This window comes from Aulonocara sp. 'chitande type north' Nkhata Bay, linkage group LG10, assembly GCF_057382095.1.
Source record: "Aulonocara sp. 'chitande type north' Nkhata Bay isolate Kocher_YH1m ecotype deep benthic linkage group LG10, A_spYH_male_GT1.1, whole genome shotgun sequence".
Classification (NCBI taxonomy): Eukaryota; Metazoa; Chordata; class Actinopteri; order Cichliformes; family Cichlidae; genus Aulonocara; species Aulonocara sp. 'chitande type north' Nkhata Bay.
This window is the reverse complement of record NC_141353.1, coordinates 20,515,277-20,537,364: the sequence shown is the minus strand read 5'-3', so window position 1 is coordinate 20,537,364 and position 22,088 is coordinate 20,515,277. Positions and strand designations below refer to the sequence as shown.

The window sequence follows — 22,088 nt, the reverse complement described above, 5'->3', positions numbered from 1 at the left end:
GAAGGTAATGCAATCTTGCATGTCCAGATAATGGTTGCAACAAAACTAAAGACTACATCGAATTCATACCTATACATGAACTCTCATACTAATTATTCATGTTAATGCTAGCATGGTCAGAATACAGGAAAATTATATAGACTAGTAAATCCTCTGATCAAATCAAAATGCAATGCCTCCTGTGAGAGAAATGTTCCCCAAAGATCAGTACACAATACAACCAAAGAGAAATATCACTTAAGAAATGCAGGGAAACTGTAATTACTTTCATCAACGTTTTGTCCATTTGTGTGATTTACATAAATGTAATGATTCTATTATACTGTTACACATTCAAATAAACATTCAGGGACATTCACCCATACAAGTTATCAACATCATTCATATAAGAGTTAGCTGTGGGTTATTGCTTTGACAGGTTAATAGTAAGGATCATTAAATTTCAAACCAGAGGTGAAAACTGGAGAAAATGAGAACTATAGTAAGAGCACAGGCCTTGTACAAAGTGGACCAACCAAAGGGTAATGAAAGCAAGTGGATTCACCTTTTGTACTTATTAACATGTGTGATATAGATGTCAATAACTGATGTACAATGACTAATTTGTTATTGTGCCATTAAGTTATTACTATTATTATATAGCTAATTAGTTATTGTACTATTTGTATTATTATGAGTTAATCTCGTTCAAAAGAAAAATACCTGTAAGCATGTGTTCACTCTTTAATTGTTTGCACACAAAAATTCTTGAAATTTTTGGACAAACTTAGTGTATGCTTATGTCTTAAAGTAATAACAAACTGCATCTTTACTATGTTGTGCAGTTCTTGCCAAAGTGGATTTTAATATTAAATGAATTTGGCTTAAAACTGCCTCAACATAACTGATTCTCTCACATAAGTATTGAAATTGCTATTACCACATACCTAGAATATCTGTAAAGAACTTTATAGAAGCATGGGCTCAACTAAATTGAACAAAAAAATATTGGAAAAAACGTTGCCGATGAGTCTCAATTTCTGCTGTGATATTTGGACAGTAGGTTCAGAATTTGTCATACACAACATGAAAGAATGGATCCATCCTGTCTTCTATCTATTGTGCAGGCTTCTGCTGCAGGTTTGGTGTGGTGTGGGGGATGTTTTCTTGTCAGACTTTAGGTCCCTTACTACCAGCTGTGCATCACTCAATCGCCACAGCCTACCTGAGGATTGCTGCTGACCATGTCCATCTCTTTCTGATCAGTGCACTGTTCTTCTATAGCTGTTTTTAAGTATTTCAAGCTAGTTTGTTGTACTTGAAAATCAGTTTATTGTACTTAAACTGCCTCACTTCAGTAGAGGACCTTTAGGATGTGGTGGAACTGGAGATTCGCAACATGGATGTGCTGCCAATAGCAGCAACTGTAGGATGCTATCTAGCAAGGTGGACCTAATAAAAAGTCTTGTAAGACTATATCTCAAATGTCCATAGCCCTTTGTCTTCTTCATGTGATAATTTCCTTGCAATGTTTTTCTTCTTTTCTAAGTACCAAACTAATTCATGACTTTTTATTTTCCAACCCACTAATTCAGAATGTTCAAATACTCATTTTAAACTACTTACTTGTACCCAATTCCATTATGGCTTGGCCAATACAGGAATTTCAAATTTGAGTGGCAGTGCTACAAAGAGGAGAGAAATCACAAAAGGAGAAAATGAATTGTAATGGAAGCTTTTGTAATAATGTTTATGCAGCGTGTTGGATTGCTAAAAGGAAATTGAATTGGGGGAGATAAAGAAGCAGTGCAGACATAAGTGAAAGAACGAGAGGGTGACTGATACAAGGAGAATTTTAATATGATAACCTATAACTGTTTCACAAACACACACTCCTCTGTCATGCCAATAAAGCACATCCTACAGAGAGAGAGGGAGAGAGGGAGAGAGAGAGATGCTCTGGGTTTCATCAGTCACATCTCGCTGTGGGAGGGGGATTGAAGCGGCTGCCTCGGAGCTCTCCGGTAACAGAGACAGTAGACGGCACTGACTCACGCTGACGATCCACGGACAGCACATTTTAGACTCTACCTGACCTGCAGTTGAAGATCCGACAGGAGGGCTATTATGAAGGCATAAGAGAACTTTCATCAGATTTTTTTTTAGGGGGGAGGCTGTTTCACCATCTTTCCCGTAAATTCGGACATCAAATAAAGTCAGAATGTACATCAGTGATTTATAAACACCAGATGGCGGTGAGCTGAAAAATCACTAAAACACATCTGAGTGTGTTGGGACGGGACACGGTGTTATTCTTCTCCCCTCCTTGTCTTTTATTACACAGAACTTGTTTTCCACTGGTGGCGGACCTTCTAGGCTATTTTTGTCCTTAATTTTGTCAGACATTATCCGACCCCCTTATTCTCCCTCCTCCACTACCGCCTCGTCCTCCTCCTCCCGTTCCTCCTCCAACCGTCTTCACTTGGTTTAAAAAAACAAAAAGAAAAGAAAAAAGAAAGCCACCAAGGAGACACGACTACACTCTACCCGCCAGCGTTCAAAGGGAATCAAAACAATCTAATCAACATCAGCACAGGACTGGACCCTGACAAGGATGCTACTCCAGCACAGAGGCTACTAGACGGTCCAAACAGCCTTTGCCAATATGTTCAGGCCAGGTAAGGAAAGAGGGCTCCACTTGTTTTTGTTGCTGACGAGGATGTGGAGCGCGCGCAGTCGGTGTGTGCGAGCGATACATTTTTTGTTTGCTCTTTTGAGAAATTAATTTAGTTAAATTTTGGGCAAATTGAGTTACAGACGAGGCTCTCGGTGTTTCTCAAACTTCCCAGTCGTCTCTTATCCGCCGTGGTGGCCGCGACTGGGAAGCAGATTAAATATTTATTCACTTCATGTAAAAATTATTCTTAAAATAGCGAACCGCTGCCGCACTGCAGTTTGTAGAACCTGTCTGCACGAGGGTGGCTGGTGCTGTTGCTACGCGCGAGCGAGAAACGGGTAGAGAGCACGTGAGAGTGAAATTGAAAAAAAGTTTACAATTTGACTAGTTTTCTACAAAAGTTTACCCCGTTTTTTGGCGCTTTGTGTTAATCCGCGTGACAGAAGGAGGCGCTCAGCCCGTGGATTTCTACTTGTCGCTGAAGGGAGGGAGACGGTGGGTCTCCCCACGGGTTCCGCGGGCCCAGGGAGACTAAAAACAGGTGTAAAAGTGTCTCCCAGAGAATAGCTGTGCGCTGTTTACTCTGACACTCACACGCTTCCGTGTTACGGTGAGAAAAGGTATTAAGGTTTACCACGATGACCTTGCCTGCTCATGTGTTGATAAAGGAGAGCTCCATTTCCCTCCCGCCACCTCTTTCTCCGTGCGTGCACGCGCATTGACAATTAAAAATCACGACTGACAAATCCAGTGGGGAAAAAAAAGCAATTTCACAAATTCATATCCGGTATTAAACAACATATCAACCTTTCTGAAATTATTAAATAGTACTGTGATGCAAAGTGTACGGAAAGTACACGCACACTTACACACACACACGTTTTAAAGAAGAGTATTTGTGGTGTGGAATGGTGACTCATCTGCCAATTGCCCCCCCAAAACATGTATGCATGTTGGGCTCCAGTGAAAGACAGCTTGTCTGAGAACTGTTTGGAAATGAATGCAGTCCGCGGCTGACTGAACCCCGAGAACATAATGGAAAAACATTCTTTAATAGAGACACTGGATGTCTGTCATTTGTCATTTCCATGCAGCTCAACGCAGAGCGGGGAAACAACACACATACATCCATGCACATCATAATCTATTAGCTCACTTGGTTGGCCTGAGTCAGGGCACAAGCTGGGCGATCTCCTCATTAAGGGTGGGACCTAATGGGCTTGACAGAGGGCTGATTAGTGCTGTCACTGTGTATGTGTGTGAGAGAGAGACAGAGCACAAGAGAGAGGGAGAAAAGAGTTTGCTGGCTAGAGGGAGACAAGCTTTAATTTTAATCTTCCTGTAATTTCAGATGGATAGCATCCACCCACCCACCTACCCGCACACACAGCAAAAAACACACAGTGGTGATGGCTGATGCGCTGCTTTGTATCTCCTCCTACAAATATGTGACTGTCAGTCGCAATAATAAAATCCAGAGTAATTGTGCAGTCTGCCTGAGATACAGTTATCTTTGTCTGTCACCTTTACCCACAGTATCTCTCTGCAGTGGGATAAAACAAGAGTGAGAGAGTGAGAAGAAAGAGGATAAGTGTTTTTGTGTAATGAAAACTCCCTCTCTCTTTCTCTCCGTGTCTGTCTCTCATTCTTTCTCTCTGCTTGGCCAACCAGCTCCTGCTGCCAGCTTCAAACTGAGAGCGGCCTGGCAGGCTGATTGGCTACTAGCTTGCTGGTTTGGGTGGCTGCCGAAGCTTTGTTTCCCAGCGTGTTTGAAGCTGGATTTGTCTCCCTTACTTGACTTTGCCTCTGTTACCCAACTTGTCAATTTCCCTATTTATCTACATTTTTTTTTCCTGCAGTAAGATGTTTGCAGGCACTGAACAAACCAAAACAAACCTTAAAATTAGTCACAAAAAGAATAATGGCCACTTAACAAAAAAGACAAAAAAAGGCTTTGCTATGTTCTGCAAAAGTGCGGACCGGTTTTTATTGTCAGCTATTTAATGGATGCTCATGGCTTTTGAATAAAACAAACAATCAGTGAATTATTCATATATCAGATCATTGTAATAAAATAAAACCCCACAAACTGAAAGACCTTTTTCTCACACACAGCTAGGAAATATGTTAAATTCTTACATTTTAGTGGGTACATTAGTTAACAGTTGGTATTTTAACTAAAACCTAAAATGATTGGTCAATTATCAGCTACAGATAATATTTTTATCAGCTGATTCATCACATTTTGAAATTTAGACTATTTCAGAACCGGTGCTAATATTGCTAACCAATGGAGACTTGTTGGGATAACCATTTAGCAAATTTGAAGACATATTCTTTTTTTGTTTTCCCTCTGAGAAAAATTGGATTAAAGCACATCGGATTAACCCTCTCAGGTTTAAAACACCATAGGCGGTAGACCTAACCCTGTATTTCTGGAGAAAGGCAAATTCATTACTCTGGGAACTCTAGGGTTAGAGTTAGGGCTAGGATACTTGTAGATGATGACTTAGACCCCAAAGGGTTAAGTGTTTGGCCACCTAATAAGCAATTATACCCATAAAGCACAGGTAAGCCCATTCAATGTTTAGCACAGCTAAGCACAAGTAAGTACTTTAGGAAGCAATTTGTATCTCAAGTCCTGAATATCAGGGGGCCAGCCATATAATTTGGCACTAAAATGTTCACCAATTTGAAAACATTCTGAAGAAAGAAACTTTCATGCTGTTTTCTTAAAAAAAAACAACAAAAAAAACAACCTGCCAACATTTACAGTCAGTGAGCTGTAGAAGAAAATTCCTGCTGGTGGCTTAACTGGAGTGAGAAATACATATAAATGTTTAGTAGGTGTAGAGTACAGTTTGCCAAACAGTGCAGTTTCAAGAATTGTTGTTAGCCCATCAGAAGCTATTATTTTCTGTTAAATGAAACCTCTTTGCTGCACCTTGGTGCTAGCTATGCCATTATACCAGAAACCTTACAGCCCAAATCAATATTAGTAGAATTACACAACTCTCAAAACTGATTTGACATGACAATAAAATAAAAAATCATTAAATCATTAAAAATTAATTTAAAGTCACTGACCTGGTGTGGGCAGAAGATTTATTTAAAAGGCTGGATTATACTATGTTTAAGGGACACAGACTGAAATGGCCTCACGTTAAATACATTACGATGGCTTAGACATTTAAATAATGTTAGCCACTTCTAACGTTCGGTAATGCTAGCTTCCTCAAACAAAATAATACCGTGTAATTCAGGATAACATAAGAAGGAATTGGAAGGATTTCCCCATTGGTGTTGTTTGGGTAACCACTTAGCAAATCCTAAGACATATTCTTTTCTTTATCCTTTGAGAAAAAATGGATTAAGCACATCTGATTAACCCTATGAGGGTTAAGACATCACTGGCAGTAGCCCTAACTCTGTATTTCTGGAGAAAGGCAAAATGATATCATTTGCATTATTTGCATTTTGCCTTTTGTGAATCAGTATAATCCATTGGTCATTTCCCTTAAATCCAAAGTACTTCCACATGCTTACTGACTTTCTTAGCAACGAGCTACTGCAGCTGCACTAGCTGCCGTGTCAATCATGTAGTATTTGCTGTCTTTGTGGGCAGTCTTCTTTTTCTAAATATGTGAGCATGGACAAAAACATGCCCACATTGCCTATGGCACGAAAAACCAAACAAACAATACTGTTGTGTTCCTACTTGGTACCACGAAAAGATGAGAGGCTTGCATAAGTAACTATTAAAAGTACTTTCTTGGAAGTACCCAGTGATGTACAGACAACTATCAGTCATAGACAGAAAAAAACTACAAACGTTCCCCAACAAATTTTCATGAGCATCTTCTTTTTATGATTTCTGTGCTGATTTATTCCCATTTTTTCCAAGTGCACATCAAACATAATGATGTGATCGGCAAAGCTAAGTCTTCATCTGTGTGTAACATTACTCTGCGTGAGATTTAAATGAGTAATGGTTCAGAGGAGTAAACATGTCGATGCGCTCCTTTCACCTGATGCAATATCTTTGCCTCACATGCCTTCCTCAGTGGCCTTCTTCCTACGCAACTCTTGAAGACTAAAAGTTGCTGCCTGGATTGGATGGACAAGTTCAATCTATATGGAAGAGAGCACGGTCGTGCAGCTCCTACTCGAGCTGTGAACTTCAGCCTTTAAAAACATGACGCCGCGTCTTCCTTGCTTCTCATCACTTTCAATACGATTTCATCCTCTCACTTTTCGTCATCATTCCTGCCGTTGGATACACCCTGTGATCCAGAAAGAAAAAAATTAGCAGTATTTGAAATACTGAAATGTTCTGTGTTACTACATTCAGCCATGATAATCTATAACAAACGTCAGCTCTGTACTGAATTTCACTGATCAATACCAATATATGATAGTCAAAGGAGCTTGCAAAGAAAAGCGTCTGGACTTCTTTAAGTTGCTTGAAGGCGTTGAAAGACGTTGAAACTTAAAGAAGTCCAGACGCTTTTCTTTGCAAGCTCCTTTGACTACGATGACCTGGATGACTGAGAACCTTCACAGACATACCAATATATGATGTTAAAATTGCAAGTCACTGTTCATATAGGCTATAGCCTCAGACTCGCTCCAGGCTCTCTCTGGGCCCCAGTGTGAATAAAGCCCTCATTTGATTAACAGACTTTTTAGCAGCGTTATGAAATTTAAGTCATTCCTTTTTTTTTTTTTTTTTTTTTTTTGGCCTGTCCCGTTTGGCTCTTTTGCCATCAGAATTGTTGTCTAAAGGCAAAGAAAGATGCCCAACGGATTTACTTTACCAAACTGACCATCCCAGCCTTGCCTTAATGGTCCATTTGATTCACCTTTTATTGTTTATTTTATTTTCACTTACTGAATACGGGACAGACTTGACTGGGGGAAAGAAGGGGAGAAAGAAAGAGGGAAAGAGAAACAGCTGAGAAGAGGGACGGGGGAGAAGGGCAAAAGACAAAAACCAACAGAACGGGCAGAGAAAAAAAAAATGCATATATCAATCACCTGGGTCACCTGCTGAGAAAGAAAAAAGAAAGCAAGCAGAAGAGAACAAGAGTAATAGAATAAACAACATCACAATGATATATGGGAATATGACAGTAAATACTAAATGTTAAACATTATTGTGCAGCACATAAGATCAACAGAACACAGTGTGCTTTGAGGTAGGAGCCAAAAAGGGTGTAGTTTGTGGGTGTGATCACCCGTGTGTACACCTGTGAGCATGGACGCGCTTGTTTTTTGTTTTTTAAAAGGTTCCTTCATGTAATAATCTGCTAGAGGGTGTGGGGGGGGGGGGGTCATTCCTGATTAAACCTCCAGTTTTTATTTGCATACTATACTACGGATTGCTGACCGTCGTTTGTCACCTCCGAGCCTGCTTTCTCTTCGGATAAAGCACAGTATCATGAAGTACATCTGATGGCATTGTGACAAAAGACTAATGCCACATCCTTACTTTCTCTGTGAGATGACAGTTGCACTGGCACGCATACATTTTGCCTGCAGGCCACTGTCAAGTCCACAGTCACACAATTAGAAGCTGCTGTTGCCCGTTTGCTTTGTTATGCATGCGTGTGTGTGTGTGTGTTTTGTAGATGAGTGCTGTGGTAGATGATAATAACATATGGATTGGTGACAAAATGTTTATTCGGGTCGTGAAGCACCAAATGGTGGAGTAATTGAGAGCTGAGATTGATCCAAATTTGCTCTTGCTGCACCGACATCCTGAGGCAGCAGACAGATTTTACAGATTAGGACAATATAGGGAACATTATGCTTTGTGCGGATTTTGTGGATATATTATATTAGAGAACTAAATCATCTTGGGATTTGATTACAGGAATGGAAGTCATATCATAATCAATTACATCCCTAATGCAAGCCACAGTGGAGAGCAGGATGAAACGCATCGCCACACACACCGCAACGCAGCGAGTGTCCATGTGATGGCTGTGCATATCAATGACCTTTGCACATCTTTGCACCGCTCCTCCTGCCTGATCTCAAGGTCACTCACGGACTCCTTTCTTTCTTCTGCTTTATCCTGAGCTCAGTGTGGTCCGCCTGCTGAATTCTATTTTATCATTACGTCTCGCCACAATTTTCTGGAACGTGCACGGCATTTACAATCGACGTGCCGCGTAGAAATGCGTAGAAATAATTACACGGGCTGGTGTTTTACAGCTCCGAGCTTCTAAAGTGGCAAACTCTCACAAACACAATGCAAAAAAAAAAAAAAAAAAAAAAACAACCCACAAAAAACCTTTAATGAGCAGAAATTGTTTTGATGCTAAATAAACAAACACAGAGTGCTACAAATTATGCAGTACAGAGCATGAAATGGCATTTCACAATGGCCCTGTGGTGTTTTATTCCAACTTTCTTGCCAAGTAAAGCTTTATTACACATTTGTTTTTATACCAAACATACCCCTTTTTGCATCTTCTGTATTTTTCACCGGGGTAAAGTGCAAGTTAAGACAGCTATAAGAAAGGAGCCATTTTTCTGCCTTAAAAAACCCATAAGGCTGCCAAGCAGAATGAACAAAGCTGAAGTGGTTTATTCCTCATTTCCCTCGAATTAGATTCATACTACTTCTTTAATTGGCAGTGCAGTGAAGTAGCTGCTGATTGTTGGTAAATACAGTGCACTAATTTGCTTATGGATCTCCACGGTTTACCTTGAGAGCTGGCGGCACACACAGCAGGAAGGTCCTGTGTGAATTAAGTATCCAATCAAAGAAGACATTACTCCCTATCAGGAGTCCTGTGAAGGCCTCTGATTGCAGGTTCACTTAGCAACAGCTGGGGCTAGCTGTGCATTTACTGCATGTACTCTCTCTCTCTGTGAATATGTTTGTGTGTGAATGAGCATGCACATGGATGTGGCTGCATATGTGAGTGTGAGAAAGTTTTCAGATGAAAGTGATGCAAATGCCAGTGATCACATAGTCAGAGCATGGTGCTCATACAGATTTTTAAGTGTGTTCGAGCCTCAGGAATCATTATTGTAAATGTCAGAGCTGATGCATGAGAGGGGAGTTATACTGTGCTGATGCGGCAGGGAGAACAGACCACGTGAAAAGGAGTGGTTATCAGGAAAAAGAATTTACATGGGATACACACAGAGCGAGCCAGTGGCAGGTAAGGGTAGTGGAGCTGATATGAGCTTACTGCGCGGATGTGTGCTACGGGTGTCACCCGCTTTGATGAAGTAACTTTGGTATTTTCTCGTCTTCAGAGGGAGAGACAGTTGGATGAAGCAGCCCTCTCCTTTTCTTACTGAAAGCGAATGAGACGTAGACATTTTGGAAACATTTGTGAGACATTTCTTTCTGAGACTGACATGAAAGGAAGGATGTACATCTCATGTCTGTGCATTAAGTACAGTGAAGGAGAACCTTGGCTTAGCAGTAAAGCTGGAAGCAGGGGGAAACATGAAGCTTGGCTCTGTTCAGAGATAAAGAAAAAAGTACACCAACCAAAATCTCTAAAGCTTACTAAATAACAGGTTGCATCTTGTTTGTTTATCTTGTGCACCAACAGAAATGTAAAAAAAAAAAAAGGGGGACTGTATGGGGGAGTTGTGTGTGTGTCTGAGGTATTTCTTAACAAACAGCAGCTCATCCATCTGGCTTTAATGCAGGTTGCCAGATTTATGAGGACTGTTTTTGGCCCTATACAGGCACAGTGATACAAAGTGTTCCAACTTATTCAGGAAGCAAGGCCAAGAAACAGATCCATCATTTTACTCCCGCTAAAAAAGTTGTTGTTTTTCTACATCTCATCAAGCATTTGTCATGCATTTGCAAACATACACTTGAACACATACTATAAGCCAACACAGAAGTGTCTTAACCCCAATCCTATCGACATTTTGAAATATATGGACTACCAACTGGGGACCCCAAGAATAATTTACTGTGAGAAGCATCCTAACCCAACCCAAACAAAAAACAATATCATTGTTATTATTTTTGCAAAGTTATAATTATTTGCACATTTTGTGAGATTCTATACTTTTCTTTGAAACAACCTACAACTTTTAGGTTAAGCTAAAAGTTTACTGTATTTACCATACCTTTGCTCTGGTGTCACTTATTTTTCAGTAGTTTTAAACAAACACTATTTGTGTTAAATTTTTATGATGAATCCATTTTGACCCCAATATGAAAAACTCAAATAGACATAAATTCCTAGTATCATGAGATGTACTCTTTCCAGCTCTGCCCTGGGGCCTCCTCACGTCTTCCTCCTAGGACATGCCCAAAACACCTCACCTAGGAGATGCCCAGGAGGCATCCTGGTCAGATTCCTGAAACACCTCAGTGGCTTTCCTTTCTATGCAGAGGACTACTCTACTCTGAATCCCTCCCAAATGACCAAACTTTTCTATCTTACTACCTCTAAGGTAGAGTCCAGACAACCTTTAGAAGAAGCTAATTTCAGCTTGTATCCACAATGTCATTTTTTCAGTCATTACCCAGAGATCGTGACCTATGAACTGACAGATTGAGGGCCAGCTCTCTTGTCACCACAGCCGAGCGTCTGCAGAAGCAGTGTCTCTGTCAATCTCCTGCTCCAATTGAAAAGAGGCCACTCCACTCTTTTTCAGCCGAGAACCATGGCCTCAGACTTAGAGGTGCTGATCCTTATCCCTCGATTAGCTCTCCCCTTAACCCTCGATAAAACTAATGGAATCACATCATCTACAAAAAACAGATATGAGATCCTGAAACCATAAAACCGTCCACACCTGGGCTGCACCTAGAATTTCTGCCCATAAATGTTATTAAAAGAATGAGTATGAGTGGACCAGAAGCAGCTAAACATAACTAAAGCTAAACAGACACAATAGGCAGCTATAGCACCCAAATTCTTTCATGCTGTGCTCAGGTCCTGTGACAGGAAGAGCAAGCACTTGCTACCTTCATGTCTGTGATTCAGGAGCAAATGTAACAGCTTTGTGGAATCAGTCTTCAACCTGAGGACTGGGCAGTCATCAGTGGGAGCTTTGCTCATTCCCAGGAGGGTCATTGCTGCTCAGATCAGGGCTTGTAACACTGCAGCATCATCATCTCTGTCAGGTACATCAGATCCAGCGACCTCTACAACAATATCACACCTTCCAGTCTGGGAAGGTACCCATCAAGCTGATGAAGGCAGCGATGGCAACAGTTTTTCTTCTTTATGGTAAATATTGACCCAATCATTGAATTTATTAAAACTACATAAACAATATTGAGTTCCTTTTACTGTGGTCCCCTGAGACTGCAAAAGTGTGACATCATTAGGAACAAATTGATAGACAAAGTAAAAAAAAAAAGGAATGCAGTATCTTTGCTGTTTCCAGTACTGCGGTCTTCTCGACAAAGATCTTGGATTTCGTTCCTGGGATCTGAACTTGACTAACATCCCACTCTTAATCCAAATGATGTCGGCCAACCTTTGCAGCTATAACAGCTCTGCTCTAATTCATCCCAAAGGTGCTCTATCAGGTTGAGGTCAGGACTCTATGCACGTCAGTGAAGTTCTTCCATGCCAAACTGGCTCATCCATGTCTTTATGTAACTTTTACTTTAAAATTTCTCATAGTTGTATAGAAATCTATGAGAAATTTGAACCTATGATGCTTTACTGTTACCCACATAAGTAAACACTTCCCTGAATGTCTTGACGACTAGTTTGAGGACTTTTTGAATGTGGAATGATGGTCATTACATAAATTGTGGGTTAGAGGAAAACAGACCATTAAGCAAGATGTGTTTGGGAAATTGTTATGATTGACAAGTTGTACCACATGAGCATGCAGTGTCCTTCAGCTTCTTAGTCAGATCCATCCCTTAATCGTGATATCTGGTTTCAAAACAAAATAAACAAAACAATGGGCGATGTTTTGGTGACTGCATCTGTTTTTTACATATAGTTTATGGAAGCAGGAAAACAAATAGAAAACTTTAGAGGTAAAGCTTACGGGCTTATCAAAAGTTAAGAAACAAGCAATTCTTTAAGCTGAAGCCATAAACTTTCTCACAGTTTCCAACTAAGTGACTTCCTGCATTCGTTCACTGTTGCTGATGAATTAGTCAAAAAGTGCAAAATATGACAGCTGCATTATCAATACGAGTACACCACATAGTGTATTTCTGAACACACTGACATAAAATAAAAAATTTAAATCCTTTGTGTCTAACTCCCAGGCTGTATCTCCTCCATCCCTCCTCTCTCCCTTCAAATCTCCTCGCCTCCCATGTCTTCTCCTCTGTAGCTGGTTCACTCTGTACCTGTTGAATAATTGATAGCTGTTTTGGTTTCTGATAAGGCGTTTGGGGTCCACAGCTCTCAGCAGTATGGGCTTGCTGCTTTCCTCACGGTAGATCACACAGCTCAGTCCGTCCTTTTACTCCCTCTCTCTTCCTCTTCTTCACTGCCTCCCTCTTTTTCCCCCCTCCATGTCTTCTCTTATTCCACGTCGCAGTTATTCTGATAACATGCTGGCGTGCATGTCGTAGCCAACAGCTCAAGTTCCAGGTTTTATTTTTGATAAGGCCTTGATATTCATCTTCTTCTTCTGATTACAAAGGAGCATGTGAACATAAATAAATGTAATACTCGGGATATTACCATGGAAACAGAAGTAGTAGATCCAAAAAAACAAGTATAGGAAGGATAAGCTATTTAAAATATGCTTGCATGAAGCAGCTCACAGTGCAGCAGCCCTGCCATCATATGCTGGTTGTTGCATGGGATCCAAGGTACACCCTACTGTTTACAGAGGGTAGTCAAATTAACAGAAACACTCTTTGGAAGTTTCAACTTAGGTGGCTGATTCATCAAAGCAAACACGGAAATGTGCGTAAAGCAGGCTTCATGCCCAGTGACAGAATTTAAGGACGTCTCCTATACTGTCAATCCCTCTTAGTTTCAAGATGACACTATAATTAGTAGTGTCCTGAGACTGTCCTTGTGAGTAAACAGTAGGTTTAGTTGTGTATTCATTTCCCTCAGGTCGTGTTCTCTGTTCATTTGAATGGGGCTGTGCAGTGGGGGTGCAAACGCAGAGGGCTCTGGCAAGAAAACGTTGCTCAGCATTTGTCAGAATACAAAACAATCCAACAAGGCCCAGCATAGGCCACCATTGCATTCACACAGGGAAGCATTGTGGTGTTGTCACACAGTCTGGTCACATGGCAAAGAAAAAGATAAGTGCCGAAATGCATTGTTGCTTTGACAGTGAGAACATTTCACGGCTTCAACACATATGTCTTTGATTCTCCTCCGTGGGGACGTGTCACCAAGGCGGTGATTCTGTATTTTAACCTAATCCACTGTCTTTATGTAAATCTCACCAAGAAGTTTTTTCTTTCTTTTTTTTGGTGACATAACCTATGCAAACAGTCAGTGCAAACACAGCTCCACTTTTAACGTTATACCAAAGAAAGTGTAAAAACATCCTGGTCTAGGGTACAAAGTAGAGTATCTTGAGCAGGGCTCTAGACTAACTTTTTGCCATGGTTGCACTGGTGCGCCTAAAAATAAAATTTAGGCGCACCAGCACAAAATTTAGGCGTACAAGCACAAAAGTTAGGCGTACCCAAATTTTTAAACTGCATTACTTAACACCGCAGTTTTACATGTTCACGTTTTTTTTTATTTGTAAATGATTAACTAACAACCTTTCAAAATGATTAACTTGACACCCCCTTTGCTGCCCAAATTAACAGCAGCTCCATCAGCCCCCATAGCAATGATTTTATCCAACCAGTTACTGCACTGGTCCCCAAGAGCAGCAAATGCTTTCTTTGAGGCAGCATAAATTCCTAAACAAATTAAAAAAAAATACCATTTACTTATCAGATCAAGAGTTTACAATGCAGTCTTTTTCAGTTTGAGTTTCTATATTCATGTATTATTGCTATGTTTAATTTTCAATGATAAGAACATGCTAGATATGGTTAATTCAGTAACACGACGTAATATTATTAATCATATAGATAGGCTACGTGACATGACATGGCTTACCTTGGGCATGGGCATGCTGGACCTCAATGTGTCCAATCAGTATATTCGCTGGTCTTCCTTTTTGCAAGATACGAGCGTACACAATGACACATTCTTTTGTGGCGATGTCTGTGTCTCCATCGATCAGGAAGGCCATGTATGTACTGTTCGCAATTTCCACTGACGTCTTTTTTTTCAGTGTGTCAGCGATTACGCCTATAAACTGGGCGCACGCAACATCATTGCTGTATGTGGGGTTTATGTCCAAGCCATTTTTCCTGTGAAGAGTTATTTCTGACTTGAACTTAGTAAACGGAACTTCTTCTTTTGCAATATTGTAGGTGATGTTAAACTTAATGATCATCTCGGCCTCCTCCGATGACCCGTTTACTCCTGCCTGCCGCTGAAAGGCAGTGGGGAGCGGGGACATTTTGGCAGAGCATTTATCGCGGCATATAATGTGTCTTCTCGATGCTGTATGCTTTTTCAGCGTTTCAATTCGAAACGTATTAGCACCAGTGACAAATGCTGTGTTGCCGGCCATGGTCTTTCCACACTCGCGACAATAAATGCAGTGCATCATATTGTCAGCTTGGCTGTATCTTAGCCAGGGAAACTGGTCAAGCCACTCGATTCGAAATCTATACATTTTCTCACTTTTACTTTCAGTGGACTCCGGCTGGGAGTCGATCGTATGTGGCTCATTTTCTGATGCCGTCTCCGGACCAGTGTTTGACAAAAACGGAGAGGTTGATGGCTCCGTGTCAGAGCGCTGGCTCAGAATTTTGGACTGATCAGGCCTTAACTTAACGAAAAAGTTATCAATTGTTCTTTTCATATTTTCTCAATACCAACTTCATACACTTCTGACCTGGGCTACTCACCCTTCTCTATCTGCCCGCACTTTCAAACGTAAACACAAGTAGGTCTGCAGGAATATCTGGACCACGGCCAATCACAGAGGTCCCCGCCTCTGAGTATCTCTGATTGGTTTAGAACACGACATGGGCATAATGTGTGCCTGTTGTTGAACACACGGAGACTTTCAGGGTTGCTGAAACTTTTTTTCTGAGAAAATACTTGGTTGCACCGGTGCGACCAAGTATTTTTTTTACTTGGTCGCACCGGTGCAACCAAGTATTTTTTATTAGTCGCACCATGGAGAAATTTGGTCGCATTTGCGACCAAATTGGTCGCACTCTAGAGCCCTGTTGAGTGAATGATAGTAACTTGTGGTGTTACCTCAGCCTTCTACCTCCTAATATGGAGTTTGCTGCTCAGCCAGTATGGAAAAATTGTAATTGATGTCCTTGAGCACAATGAAAAGACAACTTCTCGGTCTTTCACAAACTGCTCTCAATTTGAAAGACAAGAGAAAACCTTGTAAAACGGGTCAAGGTCAAGGATGGTCAGCATAAGATGTTTTCTTTTTTCGGTTTTCATGCAGAACATTTTTATTGTTAAGTCCTGGCAGACAAAAGGTGTTCTTTTTTTAATAAGCATTGTCCTGAAAACATAATCAAATTGACGTAAAAATTTGGATCTGTGACCATTTTACCACTCAGTGATGTAGTAGTGACAAATGAGAAGCACACCAGCTCTTCATTACAACAGAGTGTTACCATTTTTACAACTTGATGCAGCAACCTAAAAGCCATTTCTGGCTTTTTTAGGTTCCCTAAAAATCTGAAAACTTCTAGAGCAACATACAAAAAAACCCAAAAAACAAACAAACAGATTTTATGTATCTGTCTTTGTTAGTTTTCTACTTAGTTTTTACTTCAATATGTCAAACTGTGTCAGTTCTTTGACTTCTTGCGGTTTAGTAACAATGCAAATTAGGGGTGGGCGGTATAAACGGTATACAGTAGAAACGCTAAAATTTGGCCAACGGTAGAGATTTTGACTATACCGCTCTACCGTGATAGCGCATGTTGATGGTGTCATCAAGCTGCGCCTGTTTTTATTGAAAGCATGGCAGGGGCTGCAAGCAATATCATCTGCAAATTATGCCGGGCGACATTCATAGCAAAGAGACGAAGCACTTTTGGAATATGTTGAAAGCCAAAAACTGCGCTTCTTCCACTTCCGTACCATTGATTCATTAATGCTGAATTCTCTCACAGCTGCTCTATTCCCATGTTGTTTCAGTATATTAATAGCTAACCTCATATTGTGGATGGATTATCTCAGTTGTTCTCCTGACTGAGGTTTGGTCCGTGTACAGCATCCTGCCATGCGATTGCATTTGTCCCTGACCGCCAGAAACCCTCACGTTAACTTTTATCGAGTGGAAAAAAGTTAGCGTTCATCCTACAGCTTCACTGTGCTAATGTTATGCTAATATAGCTGTGTTGCTAGCGATCACGTAGCACAACATTTTATACCAGCTAGTCCAACTTCAGTAACCCTACAAAAAGTCACTGCTGTTTAGTTTTCTGTCTTCATTTATGTTGGAAGTGATAGTAGAGCTGTACGCTTTAATTTGTTTCAAAAAACTCTCAGTCAGAACATGGTATGTCATGTTTAGGTGGAAACTAGCGAGCTAACTTCCTGCTAACTTCCAACTCTGTTAAATTTAATAAATTCTGTTTTCATGGATGCCTGGATGTTAAACTTAATTGTTACACCTGGTAAATCAGCAACGCTGATCATTTTATTAAAGATGAAAGAATTTAGACCATTTTTAACTCTCAGTGATGCCGCAGTGTTCGTTTGACTTTGGGACTGAAGAGGACAGTTTTGGACACAGATTCCTGCGCGAGGCTCCTGACTACGGTGGCCGTAATGCTCCGACAATCCATCAAGCGGTGTGCCTTCATAGCTTACCAAAGTCGTACTAAAACATTTTTTGACAGATTTCTGCGTGCAGTGTACCACATGAAATCGGTTTGAGGTTAGTAAGCACAACCATAATTCCAGCATAAGGCGCACTGTCAATTTTTGAGAAAATTGAAGGATTTTAAGTGTGCCTTATAGTGTGGAAAATACGTTTTACAGAAGAAAAGAATATATTGCGATATATGTCGTTACCGCACGTGCTTCAAATTATACCGCGATATGGATTTTAGGCCCAGCCCTAATGCAAATAGATAAATACTCACTTGTAGCATGTTTTTAAACAATTAAAACTCCACAAGATTTACAGGAACCAGTTGACCAGCCACAACCCATATGACAAGATTGCCACAGGCTAAAGCACCAATATATGGGCTAAATTTTGCTGGCAGAGGCAGTTTTTACATCAGTAGCTGCTCAGTACATCTCATTTCTCAGACATAGTTTTGACAGATATTTGCAGACAGTGACATCAAGATAACACTGGGAGCAGTGGAAATTTACGGTTGTTCTTAATTGTGCCATTGCTTAGTTGTTTTTGTGTTCAGCTGTGATACTCAGCCTGTGTCATACATTAAAAATTACCATGTTTTGATTTCAAATTTAACAGTCTAATATTTTTTTTATGGTTAACATATGCTGCACATTGGACCTCATTCTGTATACTCCACTGAAGCAAAATCCTTTCCTTAATTTACTTCATAGTTGTTTTTCATATATTATTTATGTTGTTTTGTCTATACACCTAAAAAAAAATCTCAGAGTGCATGCATATCCCAAAACATATTTAGCGCATTAATATGCATATACTCAAATTCTCTTGCGATTTTTTCTTTCTTTTTACTTTTCCCCTTCTAAGCTCTCTGCTCTGGTCTGTCATCCCTGCTGATACAAGAGTGCAGAAAATGTTAAGTGCCTGTATTGGCTGTTACCCAGAATGTGAGGAATTGCAGAAGATGGGTTAAAGAGGGAGAAAAGTTACTCAAACCCAGGACAACAAGTCAATTCCTCTTGATTTACCACATCAATCTGTCCCACACACACACAGGCACGCACACAAACATGTGTGTGGCGGTAATTGCTCAGACGCTCGCCGACTTATAAGCTCTGTTTTACATCTTCTGCCTCTCTCTTTCTACTGCGGCATAGAAAGAGAGCAGCGGCAGCAGTAGCAAGTCTTACATAACTACATCACTGCATTAACGAGCCCATCTGCCTCTGACTGGTGCTTAGACTTACTGTTAGGGGGCTGTTTAAATGACACATTATGAATATATGTGAACAGACACCAGCGTGACCGCCTTAGCTGTCCTTTTAAGCAGACTGACCAGGTGAAAACAGGCTAAAGATGTCCAACTTCCTCCACTGATTTTTTTTTAATGAGCACAGTTTATTCTGGAAATGTTTTAACGGTTAGGGATGTAGGTTTCTGTAGTGCCCGACTGCCAGTTTAATGCAAATTTGAAATTATGATAGGAGGCAAAACCCAATCAGTGGTTGAATAGTCAAAAATATCAACACATTTTACTAAATACCGAATGTTTTTGTTTTGTTTGTTTGTTTTAATTGCAGAAACCTGTGTCCTAGATTTGAACTCCATAGCAAAGTCCTCTACTCTCATCATACATATGCATACAAAGTCATTTACCAAGACCCCCCCAGTGGTTTGTTGTGATCCATATGAGTAATGCTCAGTCCAAGTCTTGAATAAATTAGCCTTTAGGACAGCAAGTAGTGAAAAGTCAAACGTGACTTCAGACGAGAAAGCCAGGAGCACACAAAGACACACATTTAATGGGTGAAATTAGACAAAATATTTTGTGGGAGTCTGTGTTTGACATGTACTTCAGAGTGACGGGAGGAAGTAAAGATGGAGTGATGTGAGAGAACAGGAGATGAGGGACGTGTGAGAAAGTGTTGTTTGTCGGCTGCCACAGCTTGTTTGTGTCTTCAGTCTGAGTCTCATTATAAAACTGAAGCATGGTGTTTGTACGTGTGTGTGTGTGTGTGTGTCACACTTCGTCTTACATAACAATCAGTTGCTCAGCTGGGGACACTGTACAGATAAATCCCAGGATGCCTTTTTATTGGACTGAGTGAGGAGGCCGTCTGGAACACAGCTAAAAAAAAAGTAATCAGTGGTGAACTTTTACAGAGCCGGAAAAGTCATAAATGTGCACTCACGCTAATATTCAAGTAAATCAGCATCACTGCAGACATCGCTGCACAAACCTGCAGTCATTTTCATGACATTGCATTCATATTTTAGGCATCACTGGTGCTATTTTTCCAGAATGAGAATGTCAGATAGGCTTTTATACATTTTTTGTCTAGCAAGTTTTTTTCTTGACATATTGAATTCAGGTGTGGAATGTTTTTTAGTAGGTGTATATTTATAATTTTTAATTAAATATATCTACTAAAGCACTACATGTCATTTGGACATTTTTAGCGCTCCCAACAAATCTGGATTCTATTTGTGGCCGTTTTCTGGACTCCCAGGCCTTGGACTGCAGCTTGTTGTGTTTGCAGGACAAAAGGACACAAATGCAGCACTCACAAGGCGGGCTTGAAGAACACAAAACTAGCCTTTAATAAGGTTGAGTGGAAAAGTTCGAATTCCAAACAGGCATGAAATGGCACAATTATTATAAAAGTAAGGAAAACCTGGACTATAGCTAAGCTAAAGATTTTAAATGATGAACCTTAAGACCCATAACTGGACAGAGATATTAACCTCTTAAGTCACAGTGCCCCCTGATACGGGGGTAAAAGGCAGGAGATCAGGTAGGCTTGGGGCTTAAGAGGTTAATAAATGTGAATTCAAAGTCCAAGAATGATAAACTCAGAGTCCATTTCCAATTCCTTGTTCTGCTTTGCAGTGGCACTGGAGTGGAGCATAGCAGCACGTAAAGCAGCTCTGCACCTGCTGCAGGATCTGGATAGAGCTGCTCTCCAGCTTGTAGTGGATCCAGAGCAGAACAAGGAGTAATATTGCCAGCTGCCGTCCAGAGGACTATGAATCTGTTTGAGACATAAGCCTCACTGGAGAAGCAGCAAAATGATGGATGGCATTCTCTAAAATAGCATTCTCCTGGATGAAAAAAAAAATTGTTACAATGAGTCACCAAATCAGAGTCACACTGGTTTGATTAAAGTAGAAGAAATATGTTAGGAACTAATATTTCAGGGGATTCAATTGAAAATGCCAAACTGAACCTGCTGCTGTCAGCTTTATTTCCAGCAAATTAGAAATGATTTGTACATGATGGGCTCAAGGTAGTGGCTGTAATAATACATAGTGAATTTTGTTTTATGTAGCGAGCTTTGATTTTATGTCAGTCATCATTCAAATGGTGGATTGTGGCTGAAAATGAAAGATCTAATTTATGATATGTTAACAGTGGCACAGTACATTTGCTTTTTAAATTATAGGGAGATCATTACAGGTTCATATCATCATGCGAATGGACCTGAGTCTTTGCACAGAGCTGCATTACATGCTGAGAGAGAGAGACAACATTTAATGTAGTGAGCTTTAAATAAAAGTGCCTGTTGTTGATAGAGCCGGTTCATGGGAGTGCTGCTGTCCTGTGTAAGTGATGCTTATGGGAGACTTATCCCTGCAGCATCTGTGTTCATGAGTATCAGCACAGTTAGCGTTGAGGGTTAGGGTCTGTTAGGGGGTGATTATCACAAAACATACACCAATGTTAGTTTGGCCCACAGGCCCACATAATATTACAGTGGTTAGAGGAAGAATGGGTGAAGACATCGAGAGTACACAATTTGAACTGCCTCCCCTTTAACCAACACTGCATTAATCTTCTTAAGCTGTCAACATGACCTAAAACTGATGATGCACAAACACGCTGAGGAGAGGGGGAAGAAAAATCCTGCCAAATAGACAACAGATTGTGACTAATAGTGAGTTTAGCACAGCTCACCAAGTTCATAACTGAGTTGTAGCACCATCATCTTGGCACAAGTTTGCTTTCAGAAAGGTGCTTGCCTCAGTTGTTTCTGCTCACTCATGAGTGATTCAAGCTCTTCACCTGGAAAGCGTAACCTCTCGGTGCATCGGGGCAGCCAAGAGAACGTCACCTTTTGAGACTTTTTTTTTTCGTCCACATGTGCAATTTACCAGATGGCTCCACTGCCTAAAAAGTTAATGTCAGCGCGCCCCCGCATGACACCAGGCATCCATGTGGTTATCATGCAGGTGCGAGCTAATGAAAGGTACGCATGCCAGAGCAGTGTGAAGCAAATGCTGTAACACTGAAAGGAAGTGTGAATGAATAAGGAAGGGAAAATGACACAGAGGATGATCTTCACAGGAAAGAATTTTTACACCTTGGCTTGCACCCGTTATTTAGCCATATAATGACCCAGGAGATAATCGCAGCACAGCAGATGCCTACACAATAATACAGTGAGTCCCAGAAAGCCTGTATGACCTGTGTTGTTGTTATGATTACTACAGTGCTACTGCCCCAATAAGAATTTGGCAACTACACTGCAGCACAGCTGTCATGAAGATGGGCTGCCTGCCCAACTAC

General features: G+C 40.6%; 1 protein-coding gene across 1 annotated transcript in view; it reads left to right on the top strand.

Moving 5' to 3' along the window:
* The first annotated feature begins 1,976 nt into the window (after positions 1-1,976).
* The window catches only part of rtn4rl1a (reticulon 4 receptor-like 1a), a 120,573-nt gene continuing 100,461 nt past the window's right edge, over positions 1,977-22,088 (top strand). The window contains exon 1 of the mRNA XM_086308953.1: positions 1,977-2,657. Within this exon, the coding sequence (XP_086165079.1) occupies positions 2,645-2,657 (13 nt within the window). The 5' untranslated portion in view covers positions 1,977-2,644. The remainder of the gene's footprint in view (positions 2,658-22,088) is intronic.